This window comes from Solea solea, chromosome 3 (genome assembly GCF_958295425.1).
Source record: "Solea solea chromosome 3, fSolSol10.1, whole genome shotgun sequence".
Taxonomy (NCBI): Eukaryota; Metazoa; Chordata; class Actinopteri; order Pleuronectiformes; family Soleidae; genus Solea; species Solea solea.
The window spans coordinates 18,343,593-18,371,280 of record NC_081136.1 but is presented as its reverse complement, the minus strand read 5'-3'; the positions used below and the strand labels follow the sequence as shown (position 1 = coordinate 18,371,280).

At 39.2% G+C, this 27,688-nt stretch overlaps 1 protein-coding gene and 1 long non-coding RNA gene across 3 annotated transcripts in view; both read right to left on the bottom strand.

Moving 5' to 3' along the window:
• Positions 1 to 2,109: 2,109 nt before the first annotated feature.
• Positions 2,110 to 7,719, bottom strand: LOC131457164 (uncharacterized). Its single transcript, XR_009239988.1, has 2 exons — positions 5,561 to 7,719; positions 2,110 to 4,138 (listed from the first exon to the last, which is right to left on the bottom strand). It is a non-coding gene; the product is annotated as an uncharacterized LOC131457164 (long non-coding RNA).
• A 4,691-nt stretch (positions 7,720 to 12,410) lies between these two features.
• Positions 12,411 to 27,688, bottom strand: part of nat16 (N-acetyltransferase 16) — a 47,818-nt gene continuing 32,540 nt past the window's right edge. For both annotated transcript variants that reach the window (XM_058625998.1, XM_058625997.1), the window contains one exon: positions 12,411 to 26,763. In XM_058625998.1, coding sequence (XP_058481981.1) covers positions 26,535 to 26,763 — 229 coding nt within the window. In that variant the 3' untranslated portion in view covers positions 12,411 to 26,534. The remainder of the gene's footprint in view (positions 26,764 to 27,688) is intronic.

The window sequence follows — 27,688 nt, the reverse complement described above, 5'->3', positions numbered from 1 at the left end:
TTATTAATTAAGTTTACATATATATATAGCACCTTTACAACAAAATGAAATAAAACAATGGCGTTTTAGTATGTGTTTCTTTTATAGAGCAAGGTCTTCTTTTTTTTAAATAATTAATATCAGTTTGAATTATTTTTAAAAGAAGACCTTGCTCTTGTAACCGAACTCAACTACACTTTGTTGTAGCTGTCTGGTTCAACCGCTCGACTCTGCGTTGTGTTCAATGATGGCCAGGAGGCTTGCGTTGCAGTTCATAACACTGTTTATTCTGGACAGGAACAGAATATGTACTGCTCACATACAGGCTCGATAGGCGGCTCCCGTGCAGCACACTTGAACGCACCTCTCATTAACTGGCAGCGTTTCTTAATACAATATAATAGACAATAAAATAACAGAATATGATTAATGTACCTGGACAGGAACAGAATATGTACTGCTCACATACAGGCTCGATAGGCGGCTCCCGTGCAGCACACCGCAACAGCACAGCAAGGTAACGTTAGCACAGAGGCTAACTAGTTAACTGAGAAACTGTGTTTACACCATTAAATTAACATTCCAACACCTACAAATGCCACGACTCACTTATAGCTTGCACATTTACATCTTCAATAACCACAATATGTTTTATAATCATACAAGAGGGAATATTGACATACGTACACAATAATAATTGTACGCACTGCTGCACTTTGCAACTCACCTTGAACGCACCTCTCGTTAACTGGCAGCGTTTCTAACGTGCACTGAGCATTCTTCAACTGCCACTGAAGGAGGGCGCTGTTGAGCCACTAAACTCCCAAAAATACATTTCCAATACACAGCAAGTGGAATCTCATATATAATTGGTTACACTCTAACAGTGGGGGGAGGCGGGGATAAAAACAATAAATATACAAACTTCTCAAGGGGTGTGTTTTTTCACATGTGTTGTGGATATAAGCAGCTTGTTCAAGTGTGTGCACAGAATCCCTCTACATTAAAGATTTAAAGGTGTAGAATAGAGAGAGAATTTGTCACTCTTTCTGTTGCCAGTGTCATATATTTCACGTTAAATATATGGCAAAACATTGTTACTTTCAATTAAAAACAATGTTATTTATATGGTAGAATATGGAAAAACCTCCAACCTTTATACCGTAAAATCAGCAGTACTCATATCCTTTTACCTTTTTCATTACAGTAGAATTCTGGCAACCACAGCTGCCAGTTATTTACAGTGTATGTCGCTGTAAAGAAATATCTTATAACTTCCCCCCTGAATGTCGGCAGGGTAAGGTGAATAATGTCTTCTGAAATGGGGTACTTCCCCAGTATTTCTGCTCATTTTTCTTTCAAGGTTATAGGTGTTCCCTCTGCACCAGAAAAATATATAAGATTCGTAACACTGTTAATGTAATGCATGGTTATGCGAGTGATAAACTGGTTAATAATGCATTTTGCATTAATCTCCTTTACAATTCTTGATAAAGAACTGTAAAAACTAACAGATAGCATTATAGTTGTAGTATTGTTTTAGAGTCATATATAACCACCTTTGCATCATCTTCAGTAAAATTAGCCCTTGGGTATTGAAACTCGATAATTCCAAACTCCTATGGCTCGTTAAAAACAAGTGGTTTTGACAGCTTTTTCCTATAGTTCCATATCTTGTAAATTTTTTCCCCCGGATCTTTTCTATTTTCTATTTTTCTATTTTAAAGTTTTTGTCAATTATTACTATGGCTCATAAAATGTACCCTTTAGCTCCTCACCAGTGCAGTCAGTAAGCTCCTTGAATGCCTTTGTAACAGATAAGACTTCAATCATCATCAACATACGTCAACATGTAACGCATGGCGTTGTTTTCTGCAGAATATCCACTCATATAAACAAGGTCAATACCACTGACCCAAACCCTGTTCCTGTGGAAACGCAAAGCTGCACTGTCATGGAGCCTAAATACATATACATACACATCTTGCTTAAACAATAAACGTTGAACTTCAGGCAAAGATGGCATCACACCTGTCCAGTACCGCATTGCGACGCTTGGATGAGTGGGGTCATATCTTTTGCAATGTGTTATCCATGATGAGCTTTTACAAGAAATGAACACGTTATATATACAATACAACCACTTTTATTTGAACATAGAAAATAAACAAACATTCAAAACAAATTCACGCACACATTTTTAAGGGAAATACGATGATATTTTTATACACACTGTACTGATCTACCTCTTTCCAGTATTGGTTGACCATGCCATTTTTGTAGAGTTGCCGCTGATCATGTACATTTCGTACATTTTTTCTATGATCTCGGGTTGTGATGTCATCACATACGTGAACATCGATTGATCTTAAGAAAACCTGGATAGACGGAATGAACCGTACCGTCCACAATTTTCCTATGATTCGATCAAATGTACGTGGAAAGTAGTCATCCGAATATAGCCACAGACAGTCTTGTTCCTTACTGGGGTGTCTGATTGCACATCCATAACAATCTTCCTTCCAGGCTTCTTGATGAGCTTCGTCAAGCATGTTTAAGCTTTGGCATCTTGAGGTGATGTAGAAGGTGACCTAATCAGCAGAGATGGTCCAGGTGAGGAAGGTGGAGATATCAGCACCCACTTATCTTACGACCCCGGCTTGTTAGGGAGGGGGAAGCAACATAAATAACCAAATGTAGAAAGGGAGTTCAAAAATTCAACATTATCTTAATGAGGAGGTAAATCTAAATTTTCCACAACACCAAAGAACACGATGAACTAAGGGAGGAGCATGCTATTCAAAATAAAAGGGTAATATACAGTATAATAAGAATAAGAATAACAACAACAACAGTAACAACAATAATAATAATACTACAAATACATACAAATGCAAACATAAAAATAAAATAAAATAAAATACAATATAATAATACAGGATACAGGATACTGTACAGGGTATAGGAAAACCAACCACGGTTACTGAGATATGTGAAGGGTCCCCAAACTGCATATTGTCTATGCATTCTGGAAAAAAGAATATACCATCATTTAATATTTATGACAAACACAAACACACACACACACACACACACGCACGCACACACACACACGCACGCACACGCACACACACACACACGCACACAGGTGCAAAGGGGGTGTCGTTACACTACTGATTACTTATTGTAATCTTTGGATAAAACTATCTGGTAACTGACTGTAATATAATGAATGTGAATAAGAAAATTAAAATCACATGCTGATGGTTCTGCTTGCACGTTTTATACCACAAGACCCAAGACCATCACCTTTATCAAAAGTAAGAGCAGATGTCATTGAAGTTCTTTGGTGGTAGCTCATCATATTTATGGATACAGAGCCAATGTAAACTGTGGAGGACGGAAAGTGCCAAAATTAAATAAATAAATGCACCATTAAATAATTACTTAAATGTGTCATTAAATAATTAAAATTGGAATTAAATACCTTTAATTTAATTTAATTAAAATACCAATACATTTTATGTAAAAAACATATCATTATTTCACAATTTAATTAATTATTTCATGGTCCGTTGCAGTGCATCATGAATTTATTTTATCTGTCAAACTCGGCCATCAAAGTCAAGTCAAGTCAACACCTGATTGGTTACCCTGCACATCAAGTCAAGGCAAATCGATTCCACGTAACGGATTGATGCAGAGCTAGTTAACACATTCCTACACACTGCGTGGAGGTATTCACCTCTACGTTGGTTTAGATATTTATTAACCAAAATTGATCAGCCAGCAATGAGGAGGACATTTGGTGTAATAGGATAACCATCTGCTATAGCAGAGGATGCGTAGCCAATTTGTTTGGAATTTAAAATCCCTTCTATTACAACAAGGACCGTGTTTAGCACTTCCTCAGCAGCAGCCCACCACCACCCTGATAGCAGATTTAATGGACCTTATTTCTCTTTCCCACATTTGGCCAAAGTGAGGGGCATTTGGATGATTAAAGTCAAGCTGTATTTGGTGTTTACTTAGCTGTTCTCTCAGGCGGAGATTGATGGCTTCAAAGTCATCCTTTAGCTCTCTGTTTCCTCCTTTGAAGTTGGTGCCACAGTCCAAGAGTAGCTCATAGGGACGTCCTCTACGACCATGAAACAAACACCTGAGGAACACAAGGAAACTGTCAGAATCCAGGCTGTGTTCGATAGGAGTGCGTCTGGTGGTCATAAACTTAGTATTCTACTCTGCATCCCCCTTTAATGTTGAATGGACCAAATCAGTCTACCCCTGTACACCAGAAGGGAGGGTTTACATAATCCCATTCTGGATGCAGGAAGGTCTGCCATTTTCGGATTGACTGGTTTTGCCTGCCATTTTCTGCACTTTATACAGAACTACTCATATTTTTTTCACTGCTTGTCTGCCCCTGAGTATCCAGTAGGTACAGTTACGGCTATCTCTGCAAACACTCTCAGTTCCTGGATGAAGAAGTCGCTCGTCGTAATCTTCAGCAGCTGTGTAACTATGGGGTAGATGGTACCAATTTCAAGGTCTTTGCTTTGTCTTATGTCTCATGGCAGTTGGGACTCGTTTTATTGATTCTTATTGTATATTTTAAGAGTTTTTGCATGGTTTTATTCACCAGTGTGTTTGAAGTTTTTATTGCGTGTTTTAGAAATGTCCCACTGCCTAACCCTAACCCGCACCATAGAATGATGAATGCACATGCTGCCACACTGCCGATGTCTTTGACATGGATGTCAGAGGACTGACTGTAACTCAACATTAAATAAAACCACCGGACGTTCTGTAGTCTTTCTGTCTCCTGTGGGTTGGGCTAATCAAAATACTGAAAACAAGGGAGGTGTTCTCTGAAACCACGCTGTGATCTGTGGAACAGGGGTGCTCTGAAAACACCCCCATTAGCACTTGGTACATTCCTCCAGATGAAATCAAATTAACAGTAATAGATTTGACAATTGATTCTAATGATTCAGTACATGGGCCACACAGTTGGTGTAGCGGTTAGCACTCTTGCCTTTGTAGCAAGAAGACCTGGGTTCGAGCCCCGGTTGGTTCTGCATGGAGTCCACAGTCCAAAAACATGCAATATGGGTATTAGGTAAATTGGTCACTCTAAATTGACGGTAGGTGTGAGAGTGAGAGTGAAGGTTTGAATGGTTGTTTGTTTCTCTGTGGCCCTGCGATGGACTGGCGAACTGTCCAGGGTGAACCCCTATGTCAGCTGGGATTGGCACAGCATCCCCCCCTACCCTCCTTTATTCCCTGGAGGATAAAGTGGTAGAAAATGGATTGATGGATGTATTTAGTACACCAAAACAACTGCTTGTACAACACTAGTTTGTGTGTGTCATGTGTAAAACAAAGTCACGACAGTTTAATGGAGCCATGCAGTGATGACTCAGCCCATGTTGAGGAGGTACTTTATCATAATGGAAACACAATCAAACCTTGTGGAGGCGAGCTAGGACCATGTAGTGGAAACATGGCTCAAGTGGCAGGTGAAGAAATACAGGACCAGTAGGCCATCTGTGTGTGTTAGTCAGGTCCTTGAGAAGCTTACCTTGAGGTTAGTTCGAGTAGCTCACAATTCTGTTGGCAACAAAAGCTTTATACCTGCAAGACTCAGAGTAAAGCCATGTTAGTATCACAGAATGGTCAGTTGGGACTGTAAGTTCAGTCTTGATGAGTTTAATTACCTGGGCTCCAGATAGAGCTGCAACTCCAGACGAGGTATAGTCAGTATGGTCAAAGATGCCGATCCCGATAACATCCCTGGGCGGGCGCTGAAAGGCTGTGCTGACCAACTGTTAGATGTGTTCACAGACATCTTCAACACCTCCCTCAGGTGGCAGTCAGTTGTCCCAACCTGTCTGAAGACTGCCACCATCATCCCCATCCCCAAAGGCTCCACAGTGATTGGCCAGTAGCGCTTACCCTGATGTGCTCCTGGTCAGGACTCACATCAAGGACATTATCGACGTCCCTGTGGACCCCCATCATAATGCATACAGGGAAAACAGATCCACAGAGGACGCCATCTCTTCTGTGGTCCACACAGCCTTCACTCTCCTGGAGAGCAAAGACTCCTATGTCCGTCTACTCTTCCTCGACTTCACATCAGCCTTCAACACTATCATACCACAGACCCTGATCCACAAACTCTTTTCACTCGGACTGAGCCCCCCCCCCTGCAACTGGGCCCTGGACTTCCTGACAGACAGGCAACAGTCAGTGAGGATCCACGACATCTCCTCCACCTCCATCACCCTCAGCATTGGCTTCCCCCAGGGCTGCATGCTGAGCCCTCTTCTGTTCACCTTGCTCACCTAAACATCCGAGCTGTCATATTGTGAAGTTTGCTGATGACACAGCAGTGGTTGGATGCATCAGCAACAACGATGAGTCCGGCTACAGGCAGGAAGTGGAAGAGGGAAAACAACCCCTGCATCAACACAAAGAAAACAAAGGAGATGATCATGGATTTCAGGAGGGGCAGATATCCCCCTCATTCTCCCCTGCACATTGGAGGAACAGCGGTGGAAGTGGTCTGGGCGTGCACCTCAAGGACGACCTCACCTGGCGCAGCAACACTTCCAGCCTGGTCCGGAAGGCACACCAGCACCTGTGCTTTCTTAGGAGGCTGAGACGCGCTGGACTTGGGATGTCAGTCCTTATCACCTTCTACAGATGTGTGGTGGAGAGCGTCCTGTGTTCCTGCATCACTGTGTGGCACGGCAGCTGCTCTGCAGCAGAGAAGAAGGCTCGGCAGAGAGTGGTGAAAGCTGCACAGAGAACTGTGGGCAGCAGCCTTCCCACCACCAACAGACATATTCACCTCCAGATGCAGGAAAAGGGCCACCTGCATCATGAGAGATCCCACCCACCCAGCACACACATCCCCTCCCCTCAGGCAGGAGGCTACGGAGCATCAAGAGCAAAACAACGAGACAGCTTCTATCCTGGAGCTGGCAGACTCCTGAACTCTCTGTAGCCCCCATAGCCTTGCTGCCCCTACTCCCACAGACTGTACTTTGCACAAAATCTGAGTTGTCACAAATTTATCAATATGTTTCTGACCAGTCATTTGGATTTTTTCTTTGCAGTGAAGAAAATGTCCCGGCTCAACAGATATTATAACAGATATATGCAGGGCTTCCAGAGGGTATCCTTTGACCCAAATTCTCAGATACCATGATCAGGCTCACCATACTATGATCACATCTGGCCCATAAGGGCAAACCAAAGTTCCCTACACCTTCTAAAAAATAATAAAGACAATTGATGATAAACATTGTAAGTACACTGAACAAAAATATAAATGCAACACTTTTGTTTTTGCTCCCATTTTTCATGAGCTGAACTCAAAGATCTAAAACCTTTTCTATATACACAAAATCACCATTTCTCTCAAATATTGTTCCCAAATCTGTCTAAATCTGTGTTAGTGAGCACTACTTCCTTTGCCAAGATAATCCATCCCACCTCACAGGTGTGGCATATCAAGACGCCGATCCAGAACCTCCCAAACATGCTCAATGGGTGACATGTCCGGTGAGTATGCTGGCCATGCAAGAACGGATGTTTTCAGCTTCCAGGACACGGGTACAGATCCTTGCAACATGGGGCCGTGCATTATCATGCTCCAACATGAGGTGATGGTCGTGGATGAATGGCACAACAATGAGCCTCAGGATCTTGTCACGGTATCTCTGTGCATTCAAAATGCCATCAATAAAATGCACCTGTGTTCGTTGTCCATAACATACGCCTGCCCATACCATAACCCCACTGCCACCATGGGCCACTTGATCCACAATGTTGCCATCAGCAAACCACTCACCCACACGACACCACGCTATCTGCCATCTGCCCTGAACAGTGAAAATCGGGATTCATCCGTGAAGAGAACACCTCTCCAACGTGCCAGACGCCATCAAATGTGCACATTTGCACACTCAAGTCGGTTGCGACGACGAACTGCAGTCAGGTCGAGACCCGGATGAGGACGACGAGCATGCAGATGAGCTTCCCTGAGACGGTTTGTGCAGAAATTCTTTGGTTCTGTAAAGCGATTGTTGCAGCAGCTGTCTGGGTGGCTGGTGTCAGACGATCTTGAAGGTGAACATGCTGGATGTGGAGGTCCTGGGCTGGTGTGGTTAAATGTGGTCTGCAGTTTAACCACCGGCCGGTTGCATGTACTGCCAAATTGTCTGAAACGCCTTTGGAGACGGCTTCTTGGTTGAAAACATTCAATTCACGGGCAACAGCTCTGGTGGACATTCTTGCAGTCAGCATGCCAATTGCACGCTCTCTCAAAACTTGCAACATCTGTGGCTGTGTGATAAAACTGTACATTTCAGTGGCCTTTTATTGTGGCCAGCCTAAGGCACTCCTGTGCAATATTCATGCTGTCTAATCAGCATCTTGATATGCCACAACTGTGAGGTGGGATGGAAGTGCTCACCAGTGTTGCCAGATCTTGCAAGAGAAACAAGCAACCGAGCTGATGAAAACAAAGCCCAAAACAAGTGACTTCATGGCCACTCATAATGTAACATTGGTGTGTAGGTTCAGATCGAGAGTGAATAACATAGTTGTTCAACATTCTCTTCAAGTTGCATTCCAGTTCATAAATTTCACTCTTCATACATGTACATGATTTTTAGACAAAAATTAGACAAATCTGTCTAATTTCATACAATGTGATGACCAAAGCATCATTTTAAGTATGGGTACTCTCTACTGTCAGACAATCCCTGCTAATATTTATCTATTGTTACAATGAATTGACTGAACAAGCACTCATTTTGGAAATCAATTATTGCTTTCCCTTTTTGTTGATGACACTTTCGCTAAACACTCTTTCACGTAGATTCACACATTGTGGTTTTCCTAGCTTTACAGTTAGCTTAGCAGCGATGGCTTCTCTCTCTCCTGCTCTCTCTTGTGCTTGGTGTTTTTCTTTGTTTGTAGAGGAATGATCTTTGCAACACCAGGAGCTTCTCCTCTGCCTCCTTTACAGTATACCCTCTGGACACCTTACTGGCAAAAATGTACAAGAAAAATCAAATTGAATCCTCAATATTTCTTTCTGCTTAAAGACACTGTAAAATACATTGGGTTTCAAAAAATGTTACTAAAAAGAATAGTTCTTGCAAAAAGTCATACCATAAGCTGTAACACAGCCAAAATTATGAAACAAATCAAAAAAATGTTTTTGAGAAATATTTACAAAAATGCCCAAGGTAGGCACGAAGGTTAAGAAATGTGAAAAAAGCGGTTCCAGAGACCACAGTTAAGTGTTTTCATTGGGTCAAGAGCAGGCAACAAAGAGTCTTATCTGAAACTGCTGCCTAACAGATCACTTTGGTCCCAAAATCCAGGCTTACTTCCCAGAGTCTGTAAGAGTGGAAAAATGGAGGCAGAGCCTTCAGTTAGGCTGTTGGGTGGTGAGGTAGACACCCTCTCTGTAATCAAAGTTAGACTTAAAACCTTTTTAAAAAAGCTATTGTTAGAGCTGGCTCAGGGAAACCTGGACCATCACTTAGTTATGCTAATGTAGACCTAGTCTGCTGGAGGAAATTCTGTGGTGCACTCACACGCTCTCTCTCACACTGTGAACATATGACTTTTTTTTCATGTCATTAACCTTGTTCTTTCTCTCGCTAGTTTGTGCCTTTCCTTCCTCTTTGTCCTCATGTTGCAGGCTGCAGGATCCAGATCCAGTTTCAAGGCTCTTCTTATTATTATCACTAGCAGTGGTATTATTGTCATTATTATTATGCTATAACAAAAGTTGATATCGGTATAATTTTCTATCAACAATAAAACAACAATCTGCTGCTGCTTGTATAAATGTCATTGTATAAACATGCCATCACTGATTTAGAACTGTCTCTCTAAACCTACTGTAACTGTTATATATCTGCTCCTGGTCCCTTTCTTCTGTCTCTATCTTGCCTCCCTCTTTCCCTTTATCCCCCACCTCTCCTCTGTCCCCCATTTTTCCTCTCAACCCAACTGGTCGAGGCCGCACATTTTTGAGTCTGGTTATGAAAAAAATAGGATTACGATGCTTTTTTTTGTTTTCCTTTTGGGGAAAAAAACATCCTATCCTATCTCACAAACTTTTCTTTTTTTTCTTAAACATAGGACCAATATTTAACCAACCTCCTATATCATATGTTTAAATCATACGATATAAGGGGTTATTTTCCTATTCAACAGAATTGAAAGACACCTACATACAGCATATAGACTACCGCATCATCTCAACATCTCCAGCAAAATACCTTTCTTTCTTTATCTCTCTCTCGTTCGTTTGTTTGTTCATTCATTCGTTCATTTGTTCGTTCGTTCGTTTGTTCGTTCAGTCTTTCTTGTAGTTACAGTTCAAATGGACAATGTACACATTGCATGACTTCCTCATACAATGTGTACAAACTTTAGTGAGCCTATCTGAGCACATCTGCATCATGTAGCGACTCATTTACAGCCATATTTGTAATGCCTTATATAATTTTACAAATCATTTACATGAGCTGTTTGGTAAATTGATTTAAATGTAATTTGCATGTTATTTAAAACATATAAATCTTCATTAAAAGGTTGCACAAATTCTACTAATTATTAGACCCATCTTGACCCATCTGTGGGTCCCATCCCAGACTTTGGGAACCACTGCTGTAAATTGTTTTTAACCATTGACTGTTCATAAAGTGGCTGTAATCTTCCCTCCAAAATGAACCCCTGTATTGAAGCCTCATGTTTTGCGATATGACTGGTTGCATGTTAGTTTTTGAAACTGTTAATTCACAGACGTCACCTGCAACAAGGCTTCTCCTGGATGATTACAGCTGTCAATCAACAGCCCCACTAGGAATGAGCTAAATATTATTAAATTGATTTACTTTACTGACTGAACGACCTCTCTTATAGCCTTGAATAAAATGTAAACAATGCTGAAGTTTGCTTACACTCACACACAAACATATTGCACTGGAATTCCTAATCTGTCTTTATTTCTGTAATATAATAGATTATTTTTCTTTTATGAAAATCTGTGTTAATGTAAATGTTTGCATGTATGTGTGCATGTGTATGTAAATAGATTTTTTGGGGGGAATTTTCTTTTTATCTTTCTTTTCTGTTGTCATGTGTCCTATTTGTATCTTTTTTGTAATAGTATTGTTATTATAATAATAATAATAACGATAATAATATATTATAATAAAACAATAATAAAATAATGCATTGTGATGCATTATTTTATTATTATTTTATGCAAATTATTGATTTCGCTTTCTACTGGGAAGCTGTACTATCTCATTAAGACACAGTCAGTAAATTTAGAATAAGTCGAATGAATTTGTTGAATCTACTTCCATTCAAGCTGAGTTCTTTTTGTAACCGGTGGAGTCACCCCCTTGGTTAACTGCTACATCTGTCCTATAAGTCCTTCGCACTACTTTTCAAATAGTATGACCTTGTCCATTTGTATACATGGTCTATGTTTTATGAACACACAAGCAGGCGAGCCTTTATCCCATTTTCCCAAGTCTTTACGTTAAGCTAAGATAGCTGACTTTAGCAACCTTTTCACAATTCCCAATATTTTCTGTTTATACATGATAGAAAAAGTGAAATGAATCTTCTCACCTAATAGGCTCTTTGAATAGCAGCCATTGTTCCATTTAGTTTCATGGTGTAATGTTGCGCTCTATTTACATCAGAACTCACCCCGTATCTTGAGCTAGCCATTGTTAACCACTGTTAGCAATACCAGTCGATAACAACGCTCTACATGGAATATTGCGCACACAAATGTGTGTGTAGCAACATGTCCACAATTCAAAATGAAACAGTATTATGTTTAAATGAACATTTAAATGAGATAGTCAGTGTTGTGGAGGCCCATGGTGACAAGATGAGCAGGAGGGAGGAGGAGAATCTGAGGGTGTGGAGGTGCAAGGTTGTGGATGGCTTTGAAAGTGAGGAGCAGTATTTTGTGTGATGGGGAGGCAGTGGAGCTGCTGTAGGATGGGTGTGATGTGACGGCTGGAGGGCGTTGATACGAAATGATAAGAGTGGTTGGAGGTTTTTTTGAGGGAGAACAGACAGAAGTGAGTAACAGTAATCCAAGAGGATTCTCTTTACCTGAGAGGAGGGGCATATGGAAGAGTTATCAATGGATATGGAGAGACTGTGGAGTTTGGATATGGTGGATTTAGTGCAATTGTTAGAAGTAGAAGATTATAAGTAATTGTGTTCTTAAACGTTTTTTTCTGGGTTTTTTTTCTTGAGACCGGCTCCCTTTTGACCAGACTAGGGGCTGATTGGCCCCTAGGTCATTTGAGTTTGACACGCCTCCTCTAAAGGGAGGAAAATAGCATGAAAGAAAAAAACAGAGACTTGTTGCTTGTCTTTACTTAAAATACAACAAATGAGAGTTTTTTCCATGTTCCTCCTTGTGGAGGTTCGAGGCAAATCTGTCAAGCAAAATCTATCAAGCCATGATAAAGCAGTCACTACAAATCAAGCACAGAGAAAGGTTTAATGTACAGAGATAAAGGTTTGCATCACTTAGTGCATATCAAAATAAAATTTTATCTTTGAAGCCTACACATATCTATCATCACACTTGTTAGTTTTATTTTCTAGCAGTGCATCTTATTTTGCACGTAACAATGTTAATCATCAAAAATGACTACAGCTGTGAGGTTCATGAAAAAGAGGACAATATTTCCCTCTGAAATGTGAAAGTATGAGGTCTCACAAAATGGAATTACTCACTTAAAGAAAAAACAACTACTTTAAACTTGTACACTAAATGTTCTTAGTTACTTTTGTTATCACTTAACTAGCCCATCCAGCATCTCTTTCAGAACACTCTTTTCAACTTCCCCCTATGTTAGAGCTGTTTCACTTTATACTGATGTACAAAGGTTTTGTGTGTGTGTGTGTGTGAAATGTCTCAGCTTCAACAAAACACTAGCTATGTTTACATGTGCAAAATTTCTTCACTCTAAAAAAAAATTGTTCCAATTGGAATTTACAATTCCATCGTGTACATGGACAAAAATGAAATGATCTGATCTCTTCCGCGTGTTTGTTCATTATTCTTTTTTGGAATATAATTTGAATTCTTTTCCAGAAGTAACAAAACGAAAATACGCCATGTTTACATGGATCAGACACGTGATGGCGCAAAACCATCTCATCTGAAATGACGATCGACATATCACAGTCCTCTTGTTGAAATTTGTTTGAAAATGAGCTGTATTGGATCAGAGTCTTTGGATTGGCATGTTTACATGACATATTTTTGCTTTTATTCTGATTACTTGTGTCCATACTGGGCAGCCCATGGCTCAGTGGAAAGGGGTCTTGGCATGTGACCAGAAGGTTGCGGTTCGAGTCTCTGCCCGGTACCCAATCCCCATTGCTCATTGTTAATTGGAGACTCTAAACTGACCCCAGTTACATTTAGTGTACTTCTAGCGCTGGTGCTAAGCCATGTATAAATGGGTGGGTTATGTCAGGAAGAGCATAAGAATCTCTGCCAAATCATGTGTGTGGATCATCTGCTGTGGTGCCGCTGAAGCCGGAAGAAATATCCATGTAAATATAGCTACTCTCAAACTGACGGAGACACATGAAACTGTGTGATTGTTTCTGGACATCAGGATGTGCGACAAGGACATTTGTCGCTCGCTGAAATTGATAATACTTTACAGGAGATAGGAGCGCATCAGTTATTGCCAAAGACAACTAAAGTGCATGCTGCTGTACCCACTAACTCAGTGGCTTGTACAGTAACTCGTAAAACATACAACAATACAACACTTTACCCTATAATACTTACAGGGTCTGCAGCACAAAGTGTTAGCATTTGATTAATGTCCGTACAAAGAAATAATCATTACATCTTTCAAACCAAGTGCTTCAATTAACCAAATGAAAAACAAAAGTGAATAATTCAGTTCGGTTTCACATTCAAACACTGATGAAATCACCTTTGACTTTTGTTTGTGTGCTACAGGGGCTTCTCTTCTAGGTTTAAAGACCAAATTTTTCATGAACTAATTGAGTGCAGAGTAGAGAAGTAAAACAGAGTCATGACGTTTGGCACTTCTTTGAGGTTCCCTTTTGAGCACACAGTGCATCCACATCCAGTAAAGAAAGAAATCATGTCCATCATAAAAGTAGTATTTTCTTCTGAAAATATTTTACAGTGTATTTGAGCCCACAACTCTGACATAAACACAGGCATGAAACTTCCTGAAAACCTGAAACACACCTGAGACTCATCAACTAGAGATACTTCCTCTTCTACATCAGCAGTGTATATAAACCCTTTCTATTAATGTTAAATGACAATCATGCAAAGTGTCATTAGTTATAATTAATGGCTTTGTTAACGGTGGATAAACCAGGGCTCTTTGGATTGAAAAGCTGGTGTAAGTTGCTTGTTTCATATTTCACTGTCTCCCATTTAAATCAGTGACACAAGGTGATTGTTGCAACATCTAATGAAACTGCAGTGGGCCTCTGCACTAATGTAGTAGCTGTAATAATGGTGTAAGTTTTAAAACTTAGAGGTCAAAGGCAAATTCTCTTCCAGAAAGTTTTCCATCAGTGACACAACTGTCAACATTTAGTGCCTAAAACTGAACAAACATGAACCACAGAGCAGGAAAAATCTAATCAAACTCAGTGAAAAGACACAGCTGGTGTTGAGTTGTTGATATCAGATTTTGTGAATATGGAATAACAATCTGGTTATCATTCGTTCTTTCCATAGTCCAGTAAGAATCTACATTTGAAACATTAAAAACTGTTTGTTCATTGTTTGTTTGTTTCATAATATGCCAATTTAGTTACGGAGTTATTTTGAAAATGGAGTGACATGTTCAACAATTTCAGCCATGCTACAGCAGATCTCACTGCTTTTTATCAGTTGTCGTCTTCCTTCAGAGTTATGCGCTTATTCCTCCTGAATAAGATGAAACTCTCCAATGATGAGCACAAGTGTTGACTGTGAGACTGAAGGAAAGACTTGAGGAAATTAACAACTGCCACTGGGGAGATTTTCTTGTTATAACGAGGCAGTTCTACACTTCCATACAAATCTAAATTGAGCTAGTGGATGACTTCCAATTCACGCTAGAAATTAAATATCTACATCGACCTTTTGGCACAAAATGAAAAGAGATTATACGGCAAATTAATGAAAGATACACAAATCGATAACACATTTACTTTGTGCTGTAAATCAATCTTTTTTCTTTTTTTCTGTCACCATTTCACTTTCTGCTAACATTTTATTTTGATTATTATTTGATTAATATCGACATGATACTAAAAAAGAGAGTCAAAAAAGACTATCAAGATAAAGTGATCCCCACTTTTCAATTTTTAGTACTTTAGTTGTACTTTAGTACCAAAACGTGGCTATTCCAGCTTTAAGGCAATGAAAATTGACATCATTTGCTGTTTGATTTAGAGAAGATTCTGACTTAAATCGTGTTCCCATTTTACTTTTCTACAATCCATAAAAATGTTATATTTGTGCATTCAGTACTTCTAAAGTGCTGTACACTAGAGTTGATGAGAGTTTAGGAGACGTCCAGGTTGGTAGTGGTTGTTTACATACTGAGAAACTGCGTTGATTCCACACATTTCTAATTGGCCATCGAGTCTGTGTATTAAAGATTAACCTATTATCCCATTCACCTCAACCCATTAAAAAAACACCAGTGTTTATGACTTATACAATATTAATAAAGCCATTAGTTATCATTTATGACCATTTAAAAAGAAAGCATTTAAAGTGACAACCCTAGTTTCTGAGATGTGGGAAGAACACACAGCCATTTTACTTAATATACAGAAAAAGTCAGGTATATAAGCCTTGAGTTGAATATACATGTCTGATCAAAAATAAATATAGAACTGATGTTCTTGGCTCTTTATCTGACTCAGCAGAATTCACATTATGTTTAATAATTGACTCACTTTAAGGATTAAAGATGACAGATGTGATAAGGACTGGGTCAACTTTGCAGTAGTGCTACAAAAGAAGACCATTAGTCTTGACATTTTATTTCATAAAACTAAGTAATTCAATGAAAAACCTTGTTGTCTTTATCACTCAATAAAGCTTAATAACAGCATTGGATTGGATTACTGTTAATCTGCACACACAGTTTAAATGAATAGACCTGAAGGGCAGCGCTAACATGACTGGAACTGACCAGAGCAATGTCATGAACCCAGCAGGTCAAAGGGTATGAGAGAGTTTGTAGATGCACACTACACAAACACTTTAACCTTAAACTGGTAGTTAAGGGTTTTTTGAGTGTGGTTGTATGAGGTAATAACACATAATTAGCACTAATGGTGCGTTCCACTGCTACATTTACCATTAATGTCACTTCTGTTGTACTTGTTTCACAGTAAATCAGTTGTACACATAGTACTGTTTAATTTAATAACTGTGGCTACACTGTTTGTGTGTGCAAAATACCATGGAGAGTGTTACTGAATGGTATTGCTAATATTGGCCAACAATGGCCAGTCAGAGATATGTTTTTTGTTTTTGGATTTCTCAAGTGAAACATGGTGAACTCTGGGATGATGTTACTCCCAGGTCTGACTTCTGACTTCCAATGTAAGTGAGCACCCACTGCAACTGTTCAATTTCTAAACGTCACTTTCCTGTTGTAAACTGCGGTTTCAGGCCTGTGTTTGAGCGCAGGGACGGTAAACAGCACAGTCAGTGCTGACTATGTGTCACTCCCTCACACATCACACTATCTTCACTATCCTTTAAAGATCTCAGCATGCTTAAACAAAGTGTCTGTGAGTTTTCCACCTCCACACTGCACATGAGGACATGAGGATTGTTGTTAAATCCAATGTTTTATATGTACCTTTGTTTCAAGCACACTGAGACCTCTATAGCTGTGGATTTAGAAGGGATATTTAATCAGAGAATAAGAAAAGGCGATTTTCCTGTTGACAAATTACACAATTTACAAGACTAATGGACTAACAACACACATCTTCCTGCAATTCTAATATCAGGCTTCTTTCATGCTGAAATGATGCTGACAATGCACCTGCACCATAGTCATTCTCAGAAACAGGACCCACAAATGGGTTGTGATAGATTTTTTTGGAGGGGTAGAAAAAATCAATTGGCATATTTTTTCTTCTAATAATTATATGTACATGTTTTCAATCACACATGCATAAAATGAAGTTTCGATTCATTAGCCAAACTATTTGACCTATTTAAAATAACATTAGCTGTTACAGAGAACGTTAGAAATGTTCTAGTTTGTACAAATTTGCTCTTGTCAAGTTGTGAAATGTGTTTGCCATCTTTAAAATGTAGTTCCCTTTATAAAAAACGTTTTGGAAACACTGCACTAGAACACAATATGTGAACATTGAAAAACAGAAAGTTTAATTAATTTTTTTTTTCTCTTAAAAAAAGGTAAAGTGATGAGTGAAAGTTATAATCACAACTGGCCAATATTTATCACATGGTGTTAGTGTTGACATTAATGAAAACAAAGCCTTCATTCTGGTATCACACACATGCTCCAGGGCCTTTTCAGCACAATGTACAGTATTTACATGGATTACAAATTAGCATGACAAGACAACAAAGAATAGGCTGTGTAAGAAAATGTGAAATAACCTCTCAAGGGTCACACCTGCTTCCAGTGTTACAGGGTTATGTGAAATTCTATTAAAAAAAGAAGAAGCTAAATTTAAAACGATTAAAGAGCAGGATACACTTTACTATAGTGAATGAGTGTGTGCATGTGTGTGTGTGTGTGTATGTGTGACCTTCTCAGGACCAGTAGTCCTCTTTGAGACCAAAACTGGTCCTAATGAGGCAGAACCTAATTTCTGAGGAACTGACTAAGATTTGAATCATGGTTAGGTTAGCGTTCGGTGTTATGGTTATGGTTAAGGTTAGGGATAACACTTTGTTTAGTCTGTCCAAATGAATATAAGTCAATTCACTGTTCTTATGTTCCCACCTGAGTTTGTGTGTACTTGTACATACACCTTTGTGAGGACCAAAATATGTACAAAACCACAGGAAATGAGGACATTTTGTGAAATTGAAGACAATATAATTGGTCCTCATGTTCTGTCACATCTTAAATGGGCTGCTTATCAGTTAAAACTTGGTTTAAAGGTTAAGGTTAAGATTAGGGTAAGGGGCTATCCTCACTAAGGATGCTGTACAAGTATGTGTGTGTTGAGTGGGCTGCATATGTACTTTTTCATTGCTGAACAAAGGCCTTTTTAAAATCCCAATCTTCATGCATTGATATTATCATCATACAGAGGCTACACATGGGTTACTGTGTTGTTTTAAAAACCAAAATGTATATTAGTATTGAAATGAACAAGCTTTGTTTTCTTATGAAAACAAATAGAATTCAAACCAAACTGACCTCTCATGATCCTGATAGAAAATATACAAGGGTGGATCTATGGGGGATTTAACATGGGCTTATTATTAGTGCCTTGTGGTTGAACATCTATAGCTATAATAGGTCTACTACTTTAGATACTGAACTAAAATTTGTACACTTTAACATACTTTGTGTTTTGAGTCTTGAGTCAAAAATGGTCCTCTGAGTAGAGACAGTTCTTGGCCCAGTTAGGAACCATCACTATATTCGTATCAGCACATCAGCAGTCAGAACTCTAGTGAGAAATAAGTGACTTAATTATCTTGGTATATCATGGAACAATGGATTCCGCAGTCAGCAGAATCTAGCTGATGTGGTCCAGCCTCCACCTGAAGTCATGTGACCTCTTCAATTCAATTTACTTTCAATAATCAACAATGGGGTTTAAGACCAACCGCATTTATCGTGTTTTGTTTAATGTGACTGATATTTACAACTTTTCTAAAGCATGAATATCGTGTTTTACATCTCGGTATCTCATGACCTCATCATATCATCCACACCAAGCACCCGAACAAATAAAATATCTGATCCCTACTATCAAGTGAATTTTGATAGGTTTATTCAACTTAGGGCACTTTCACACCAGGATAGTCTGGGGGACTCAGTTTATTGGGTGTGGAAAGCTAGAAATGTCAACACCTTTATTTAGTTTGGTTTGCTTTCACACTGCACTTTTGTAAGTGGACCAAAACTGCCTGGACAATGTCACACAATGTCAACGGGTAAGAGAAGCTGCCCGGTATGAGCAGCACGTGAGGCAGCAAGCTATTCAGCATGTTGCTCGGTACGTGCAACGAATAAAGCAGTATCAAAAAAGACGGCGGCGTGTGAGAGACTACGACGTGCTGCTGTGGTTATGCCAAGCAAAGAATTGCAAGGATTTCAGTTTTCAGATCATATATTATGGAGATCATCTCAATCCCTCCCTCTCTTTGCTTTGCTCTGCCTCTGTAAGCGAACAGCACCAGGGATCACTTGCAGTCACCCGACACCCACATTTTCAGGCGGATCAGAGTTCACTTGTCTGGTCGGCATTCATATAAGCTTTCACTCCTGCCCTAACTAAGTGGACTATCCGGGCAAACAAGCTCAGGTCTGTTTGAAGTGGACCAAACAGCTTTGGTGTGAAAGTGCCCTTAGTCACACTTTTGGTGTTCGTCAAAAATGACCGCCAAAGGATTTGGTACATTGGTTGCATCTGTGGTCAGAACTCCATGAACTCAAGAACTAGGAGCAACCTCACGTACCCCAAGATAGGATTCCAAGATGGCTGGCACTATACAAACAACAAATAGCACTGTCTAAGTTGCTATGCGTTGTTATCGAGCAGTATTGCTAACAATAGCTAATAATGGCTAGCCAATGGTACATTTGTGTTTCAGACTTCTTAACTAGAACACAGTGTACTCACAGGTCACTCCCAGTTCTGACTTCTTAGTTCTGCTGTAATTGAAATGCATAAATAGGTGCTGATGATGAACCTGTCTCTTTCTTTAGCTTTGTGTCCCCAGTTACACGTTAACCAATAACCACAACATTGTTTTTTAGTTTTAAAATGTATAAACAAAATGTGGTGGTGATTTATATGTTTTTTTTGTGTGTTAACATACACCGTTCACATTAGACAAATTTACAGTCTGGAATATTCAGGCAGGATCATGGCGGCACAGTTTGGATCATGTTACTCAAAGGTTGCTGATTAATAAATACATAATCAAAAGAAAATGATCACATTGTATGAATAATTACATCCATGGCCTCTCCAAACTTGCATATCATCACGTATGGTCACTCAGGCAGCAAATAATAGGACATCACTTTTGAAGAGTGGTGACTTTCTTTGGTTACAACCAATAGGGTCAAATGGTCTCCTCAGAATATGTTTAAGGTTTTTATATTAACAAATGGACATTCATTTCTGAAATTCTTTGTTAAACCTTTTAAAAAACGGATATACTGTAGTTCTTCAGAATGAGGCCTAATGATTTCACTTTGCTTACCACTAGGGAAACGTGGCCACAACAATGGAAAGATTAAGTACGTCTTTACAAGCTGAGGTTTTCATGAAGTGTATTTATGTTTGGCTCAGACTAATGCTCCTCATACAAATTTAAAGGACCAGTGTGTAGGATTAAGTGGCCTCTAGGGATAAAGCTGCATATTGCAACCAACTGGTCTGGTGTGAACTGACCATAAGGCAACAGAAATGCAACAATTCTTACACTTCACTTGATAATACCTGAAAAGAAAGAGTTGATACAAATATAGTTTTCAATTTCTGAAGATAGTTGCCCTTAAAATTCTATACACTGTACCTTTAACAGGAGCATTGGTGTGTGTGTGTGAACCACTACAATGGAACTGTGAATATTGTGTAAGTGCCTCTAACAGAGGCTGTATATGTAGGTACGTATATCCTAGTATAGGAAAATAATGGACCACAGGAAGGTGGAGGCCAAAGAAAGTCAAGTGTAAATGACACATGTTCAGTGTATTTCTTCTTCTATGGTCCACAGCAAAGCTATAGCCACTTTGCGAGGCTGCACTTAGGCACTATGCTTTGAGCTAGATACTAATGCTAGTGTGCTAACAAGCACACGACTGTTAAAAATGTCAGTGTTTAGCAGGGTTATCATTGGGCTTTACCATGGTAGCATGCTAACATTTGCTAAAACGACGTACGGTGTATGTTATTACAGCTAGGGATGGCGTGACAATTATTTCATGTCCAGTACAATATAACAACCACTAGTATCTCCAGATATCACTTGACTATAAGCGCAGTTACTTCCAATTAAGCCAGCCCGACTACTTCCAATAAGCTGTCAGCCGTAGATGCAGAGATGTTCAACAGTGAAGATAATTAAATCACAAATGATCTGTCCCCACACGACACTTACATTAAAGGGCCTTTTTTATTTTAGGCCATGTTGAATCCCTCAGGGCTAACTACTGAACAACTACTGAAAGACAATGTTAACGTTTTCTTACAAAGTCCAAGCCAGCTTATATTTCAGTGTATGTACTGTAAGCTTATTGTAAGTGACGCTCTGTGCATACAGTCAATACAGTCTTCTTTTTATTCACTATGAAAGCTGTGTTTCATTTGTGCTGATTCAGTCACCACCTGTGTGACAGACATGCTGACATTCTAGTCACATGACGTGGTGGCGAATGTCTCTCTTTACAGCACGTTGCATAGTGAAAAATGTACATGATATTTAAGGTTTACACGTCATACTTTTATTTTCTCTTTTTCCAATATCCAATGGTGTGTGACACATTTTTTGGGGGGGCACTATGAAAAGTATGAGGGGATTTCCCCTCTGAGGACCACTTGAACTATCTATCCAATCTTTTCAAGATATTTCAGTCCGGGCAAAATTGGAGGAGCAAAATACCAATTCACATCACCATTCTTAAAGCCATGCACTTAGTGTGGCTAAAAAAAACAGCCAAAGTTTCAAACGTCCTCAGCTGTAAGATACATAAACGGATGAGTTATCATTTTGCATAATGGATGCATCTATGCATCACATACTGACAGATGACAAACCTAAGGAAACTTGAGAACACATAAGTGGACACATGGGCGTCACAAAGGCCTCACTGAATGGTTTGATGGGAAGTAATTTGACTCACATGTGATAGCCTTTACAGTCATCACATCAACTCAACTGAAAGGAGAGACACTGGAGCAGTGTAGGAGGCAAAATAGCAAATGGGAGAACATGTTTTGCTACATTTTGCTTATCACTTCAGGTTTCGTATTCAAATTATGTCAGGGTCACTTAGTCTCATTATCATCAATATGCTTAATATCAGAATCTGCAGTTTCACCATTAGATGTCACTAATGCCTCATTTCCACAAAGCGGTACAAGCTCAGATCACCACAGGATAGTTTGGAACGTTACACCCCCACTTTCCACCACAGGATAGTCCAATTATGTAGTTATTTATGTAATAAGTGTTAGCTATGTCACAAGACAAAGGCGACAAAGTAAACGAAGAACAACGATGGAGGACATACTGCATCGTACGCTGAGCTTTATTTGAGAGAAAGGCTGCCGCGCTGGCACAAGTGATGATTCACTGTTGACAAATCAACAGACTGGAGCTAGACAACTGTTAATTTGTTTGTCTGGGTGAATCCAGCTGAGTCTGACAAGGATGCTATTTTGGCCAACTTCAGAATCTCCTGAAAAAGGTAACCAATCACAAACATATTTTTTCCCCTGGTGTCATCATGTTAAGCCCACTTCCAAGTGGGCTTAACATCATGGTAGCCACTGAAGATGTCTTTCTATATGGTTGTTGCCCCCAAGCGATTTGGTCCACGGAGCAAGCAAAAGACGTTGGACGCTATTTCTAGAAAACTACAAAAAATACATTTACTGTCCTCCGGACGACTTGTCTCATTGTTTGTAGGTCTATCCAATTACATACAGAGGCATTTTGATCTACGTCTGTTTGGCCATGCCTCTTAGAAGTTTGAGGCTTTCCAGACTCATACTGAGACGCAGTCTGGTGTTAGCCAGGCAGGTTAACTTGGTACCCGTTCTAGCTTTTGGCAATGGAATTGCAAATAATTGCGTATAATAATGAAGCAAAACTGGACCACTGGGTGGAAAAGGGGCTTGATTCTTATACGTTAGCTATTTTAGTAACAAAGTGTGTCTGAGTTTTATTCAACAATAGCGCCACATAGTGACAGGAAAAAAGAATGGTGATTAGTCAAGATGGCTGTCCCTCCAAAACAGGCACCTACATAAGCAGCATGGCCTCAGTCACTTCATTTTCCAAAAATGTGCAACACACCAGCATCTGTCTTGTCTTATCATCTATGCAGCTAATAACAAAGTTACTATCCTGCACATACAGATCAGACTTTATCTTCCAGCCAAAACAAAGCTCGATGCAACTGTCTCTGCTAGTTCCAGACTACAGCAGTTGTAATTCCACCATCCTACACCCTAAGAAAATAAATATGCACTCATCAGAGTGCCCATTGTCACATTTTGGTCAGGTGAAGTGTTGCTCTCCTGAAGCAGCAGGAAGCAATTGCACCTTTCTAAACCACACGATCACGATGGTAACATACACCTTCTGTACATACATCAGAGCACAGCGTGCAGATGATCGTCTCACTTGTTCTCATTTTGCATAAAAACTTATCATTCATTTTTCTTCAGTGTTCTCTCTCTCTTACTACCTGGTTATCCAACTGTAATTCCAATCCACCAAAGCGCAAGCTCACCTGGCTTTTAAAGGGAACTGGTGATGGCAGTCTGATTGGTTTATAGCATGTCACACCCAAACTACACACAACTGGTTCGACTGACAAAAGTGGATTTGGACACGTTCTAAACGCACTTATGCTCAGATCATTCAAACAGAGCCCCTCAAATTTCAATGTAAAGTCAGTCATTTGTTTCTGAACCTTCTCATACACAGATAGCCATCAATAAATAAAGTTGTTTGGGAAACAAAGAAAACAATGTGGTGCAGTAGGAGTCTGGAAAAGGTTGCAATACCATGTCTGCTCTCTTTCATCATAGCTCTGCTCTCAAACACATGTCTGAATTACCTGTAAGAAAACAGGGAACGTGACCATAATGAACCGCAGGTACGACAGAGAAACCATCCATTAAGTCAGAACTTAATTATAGTTAGTGTTTCTTAAAATATTGCTAGAACTACAGACAAGATATTCTTCTTTTCTTTCCAGACAAATGTATTTATTGATGGTTATCGGGGCAAATAAATATCAGGTTAAATTTGTTAAAAAACGACTATAAACTCAACAGACAATAGTGGATTAGGACATGCCATAAAAGCACTTATGCTTATAAATCATTCAAACAGTCAACTATGAATGTAAATGTCATATTCCCGGCTAGTGGAATGCTGCAGAAAACAAATTCAGATTTATTTTAAAGTAGGCTCCATTCGTTACCAATCATACAAATGCTGAAAATACAAAATGCATTGAAAATGTTTTGAGATGTTTATATAGGTAGAAAATAAAAATTTGCAGCTGCATCAATTTTACAATAAAGTGTTATAAGTTAGCCATTTAGACATTTTTTGACATATAATAGATAATGTTAGTAATTAAGTTAATTAGATCATTAACTACAGTGTTTTGTACTGTGATGCCAGTTGTGCAGAATATCATCCTTGACGAATATCTTTCTAATATGAACACAGGTCTTGTGTAGTGACACGTAACTAAATACAGAGCCTCGTGTTCACTGAAGTCATCAGAGCTCACAGTCGTCTGTTAAACAATTCCAAGCTCTAGCATTTTGTTTGGCTTCAGCCGTTTACAAACTTAAGCCTAGATTATACGTAAAACAGTGTGTTGAGTTGATGACTTCTGTTAATTATGTTTTGCAGCATTCATGTAAAAAGATTGAATTAGTTACTTAACAACAATAATAATAATAATAATAAAATGATAATAAAAAAGACTAACTCTAAGACATGAGGAAGGATTATTTATAAGCCATTTTGTGAATGAGCATGTTCATTTTTACTAATAAGCTTTAATTATTGTTGATGTTGGGTAACTGAGTGACGGGATCTGTCAGTGATCCCTATTTGATCCTGAACTATTCGTTCTCATTCGAACTCTGACACAACCTGTGTGTATAGTTTTAATAAAGTGCCCCCAGAGGTGTGCAGATTTAGTAACCCGCTAACTCAGCTTGTGTACATATTTTTTTTCATTATATATTTACAGAAAGAACAGAGATGGAAGAGTTGAGGTGATGTAAGAGAACTACGTTTGTTTCCTCAAAGATTTCGATTTTTTTTTTCTTCTCCCTCTTTTTGAGGTTTCATCTCTGCATTAGTGTGAGAACGCTTCCCGAGGCTCACCACCCTCAATACCATTCCATTCATGTACAGAGGTGAACAAAAAATCAAAAACACATGCAATCAGTTCATTCTAAACTTCAATTCAAGTAAAGTCGTGTGGATGATGATCCAAATGTATGACCATTTTTAAGGCTACAGTTTGCAGTGCATGATGTTTTGGACCTAAATGTATCCCCTTCAGTAAAATGACTTTCAAGCTGGTTGACCACAACACTCTGGTTTTCACCCATAAAGACGACAGTATAAAGACAGACAATAGCCAGCTGTCTTTATACTGGGTGCACAGATATCAAATACACCTGCATATACTTTAAATCAATGAAAAGTTATATCAAATCAACAAATTATATTTTTGGCGAAGGACGATGATGTTTTGAATTCAGGAGTAAATTTACTTTCACGCTGCTTTGTTTGATCCCAACACTTTCCCAAATGTTCAACCTAAAACCCTTTCCTAAAGTGTTTCTGCTACTTATTTGTACTCAATATCCCCTCCTTTTTTCACTGGGCTCAATTCAAAACTAAAGCCTTAAAAATGATACTTCAAATAAATGAAAAGTGTATAAATTCAACAAATGGAATTTAGACTCTGATTAAGGTCCATGATGTTTCGGACCAAAACGCATACGCCTTAGTCAAACAAACAAATGAACTTTCACACTTCTTTGGTTCACCCCAACACTATGGGTCAACCACATGACCATATGGTCTATTCAAATTCTATTAGGTCCAAATTCTCACCCATAAAGACTAATGAAAGTATTTCAGATAATTACCTGTAGTGAATACCCCCTCTTGTTTACTGAGTGGACAGATCAGTCAAAAATACAGCCTTAAAAATGGTAATTAAAAATAAATTAGAAGTTGTATTAATTAAAAAAATAGATTGCTGATTACATGACCTGTTTGTGATTTTATGTCCACACTGCGTATTTGTTGTGTACTATTAAGGTGAACTCTGCATTGTTATAGATGTTAGAGACTACGCTTTGTTTGCTTGGTATCTGTCTCCTCAGTAAAGAGGGTTGTGTTTTTTCTGTTAAGTGTAATTGAGTTGTGTCCATTCCTTGTTGTGTAGACCCTTGTCTTAATTCCTTTCTGGTTTCTTTCTCATCTTCCTCTCCTCTCCATCCACCTTCAGTAACTAGATGACATCTGACTCCACCACACACTGCTCGGTGTACTCCTTCACCAGCTCCACGCTCAGGATCTTTTGGCAGAACTCGGCCATGGGCTTCCACAGCAGTGGGTCCAGGAACATCTGGCACATCACGTGACCCTTCAGGGAAGTAGTGTGGCGCTGCAGGTGGCATAGGAACTGCTGCTGGACCAGGTCCAGGTTTTTACCGAACATGTCAATATTCAGGTAATACCTGGTTCAGAAAGATGTGTGAGTTGAAATGAACACATTTCAGTTTTTTTTAAGTGTGGTTGTATGAAGTATTGGCACATTATGACTGTTGGCAGGGACAGAGGGAAAGATTTTAGCCACTTAATGTAGACCTTCTTACGTCGATAATGTCTTTAAAATGCATATGTCTCTTTATCTCAATATTAGACAGCCTTTTCCAGATGGAAACTGAAGTTTGTAAATCACTCACTTTCCTGCATTAAGGTCCATAGAGAAAATCAATGATTTTACATAACGGCACACAGGAGTTGTGGATCCACTGCTGCCCACATCTGTAAGTTCAAATGTGGTGTTTTGTGACCTTGGTGTTTGAAGTTCTTTGTTCAGATTAACCTCAGTGACACAAACTTCACAAACAAAGCAGCAGTAGACCAGCAGCTCTTGTGTCCTCACTAGGGTTTATTCATGGGAAGCAGGATTCCTGGGAATTCCAGGACTATTTCCATGGATATTTAATGACGGTAAATGGTAAATATATATTTTAATATCTGTATCATATTAAGTGAATAAAGAATGAAGTTTGCATTGTCAATGAGATTTCCTGGAGGTCATTGAATGTGTCTTGACAGTCAGTGATGCTAGAAGCCTGTCAATCTGAGGGCCTTGTGATTGGCAGGAAATGAAGAGGGTACTCCTGTGTGTTTCCTGACAGTAATAGGCAATTAAAGGAAGATTGGAAGATTTATGAACGTTTATGGACTGAAAAAGTGTTTGTTTAGCTGCCGTCGGTAAAGAAAATAAAGATAGATTGTTGTTGGAATTGTTCATAGAGAACTGTGTGTGTGTGTGTGAGTGTGTGTGTGTGTTTCAGTGAGAGCATCAGACCTGGAAGCTGGAAACAGTTAAGTCTCTACTGGAGCTTAACTGATAAATCTGAGAACCTTGGG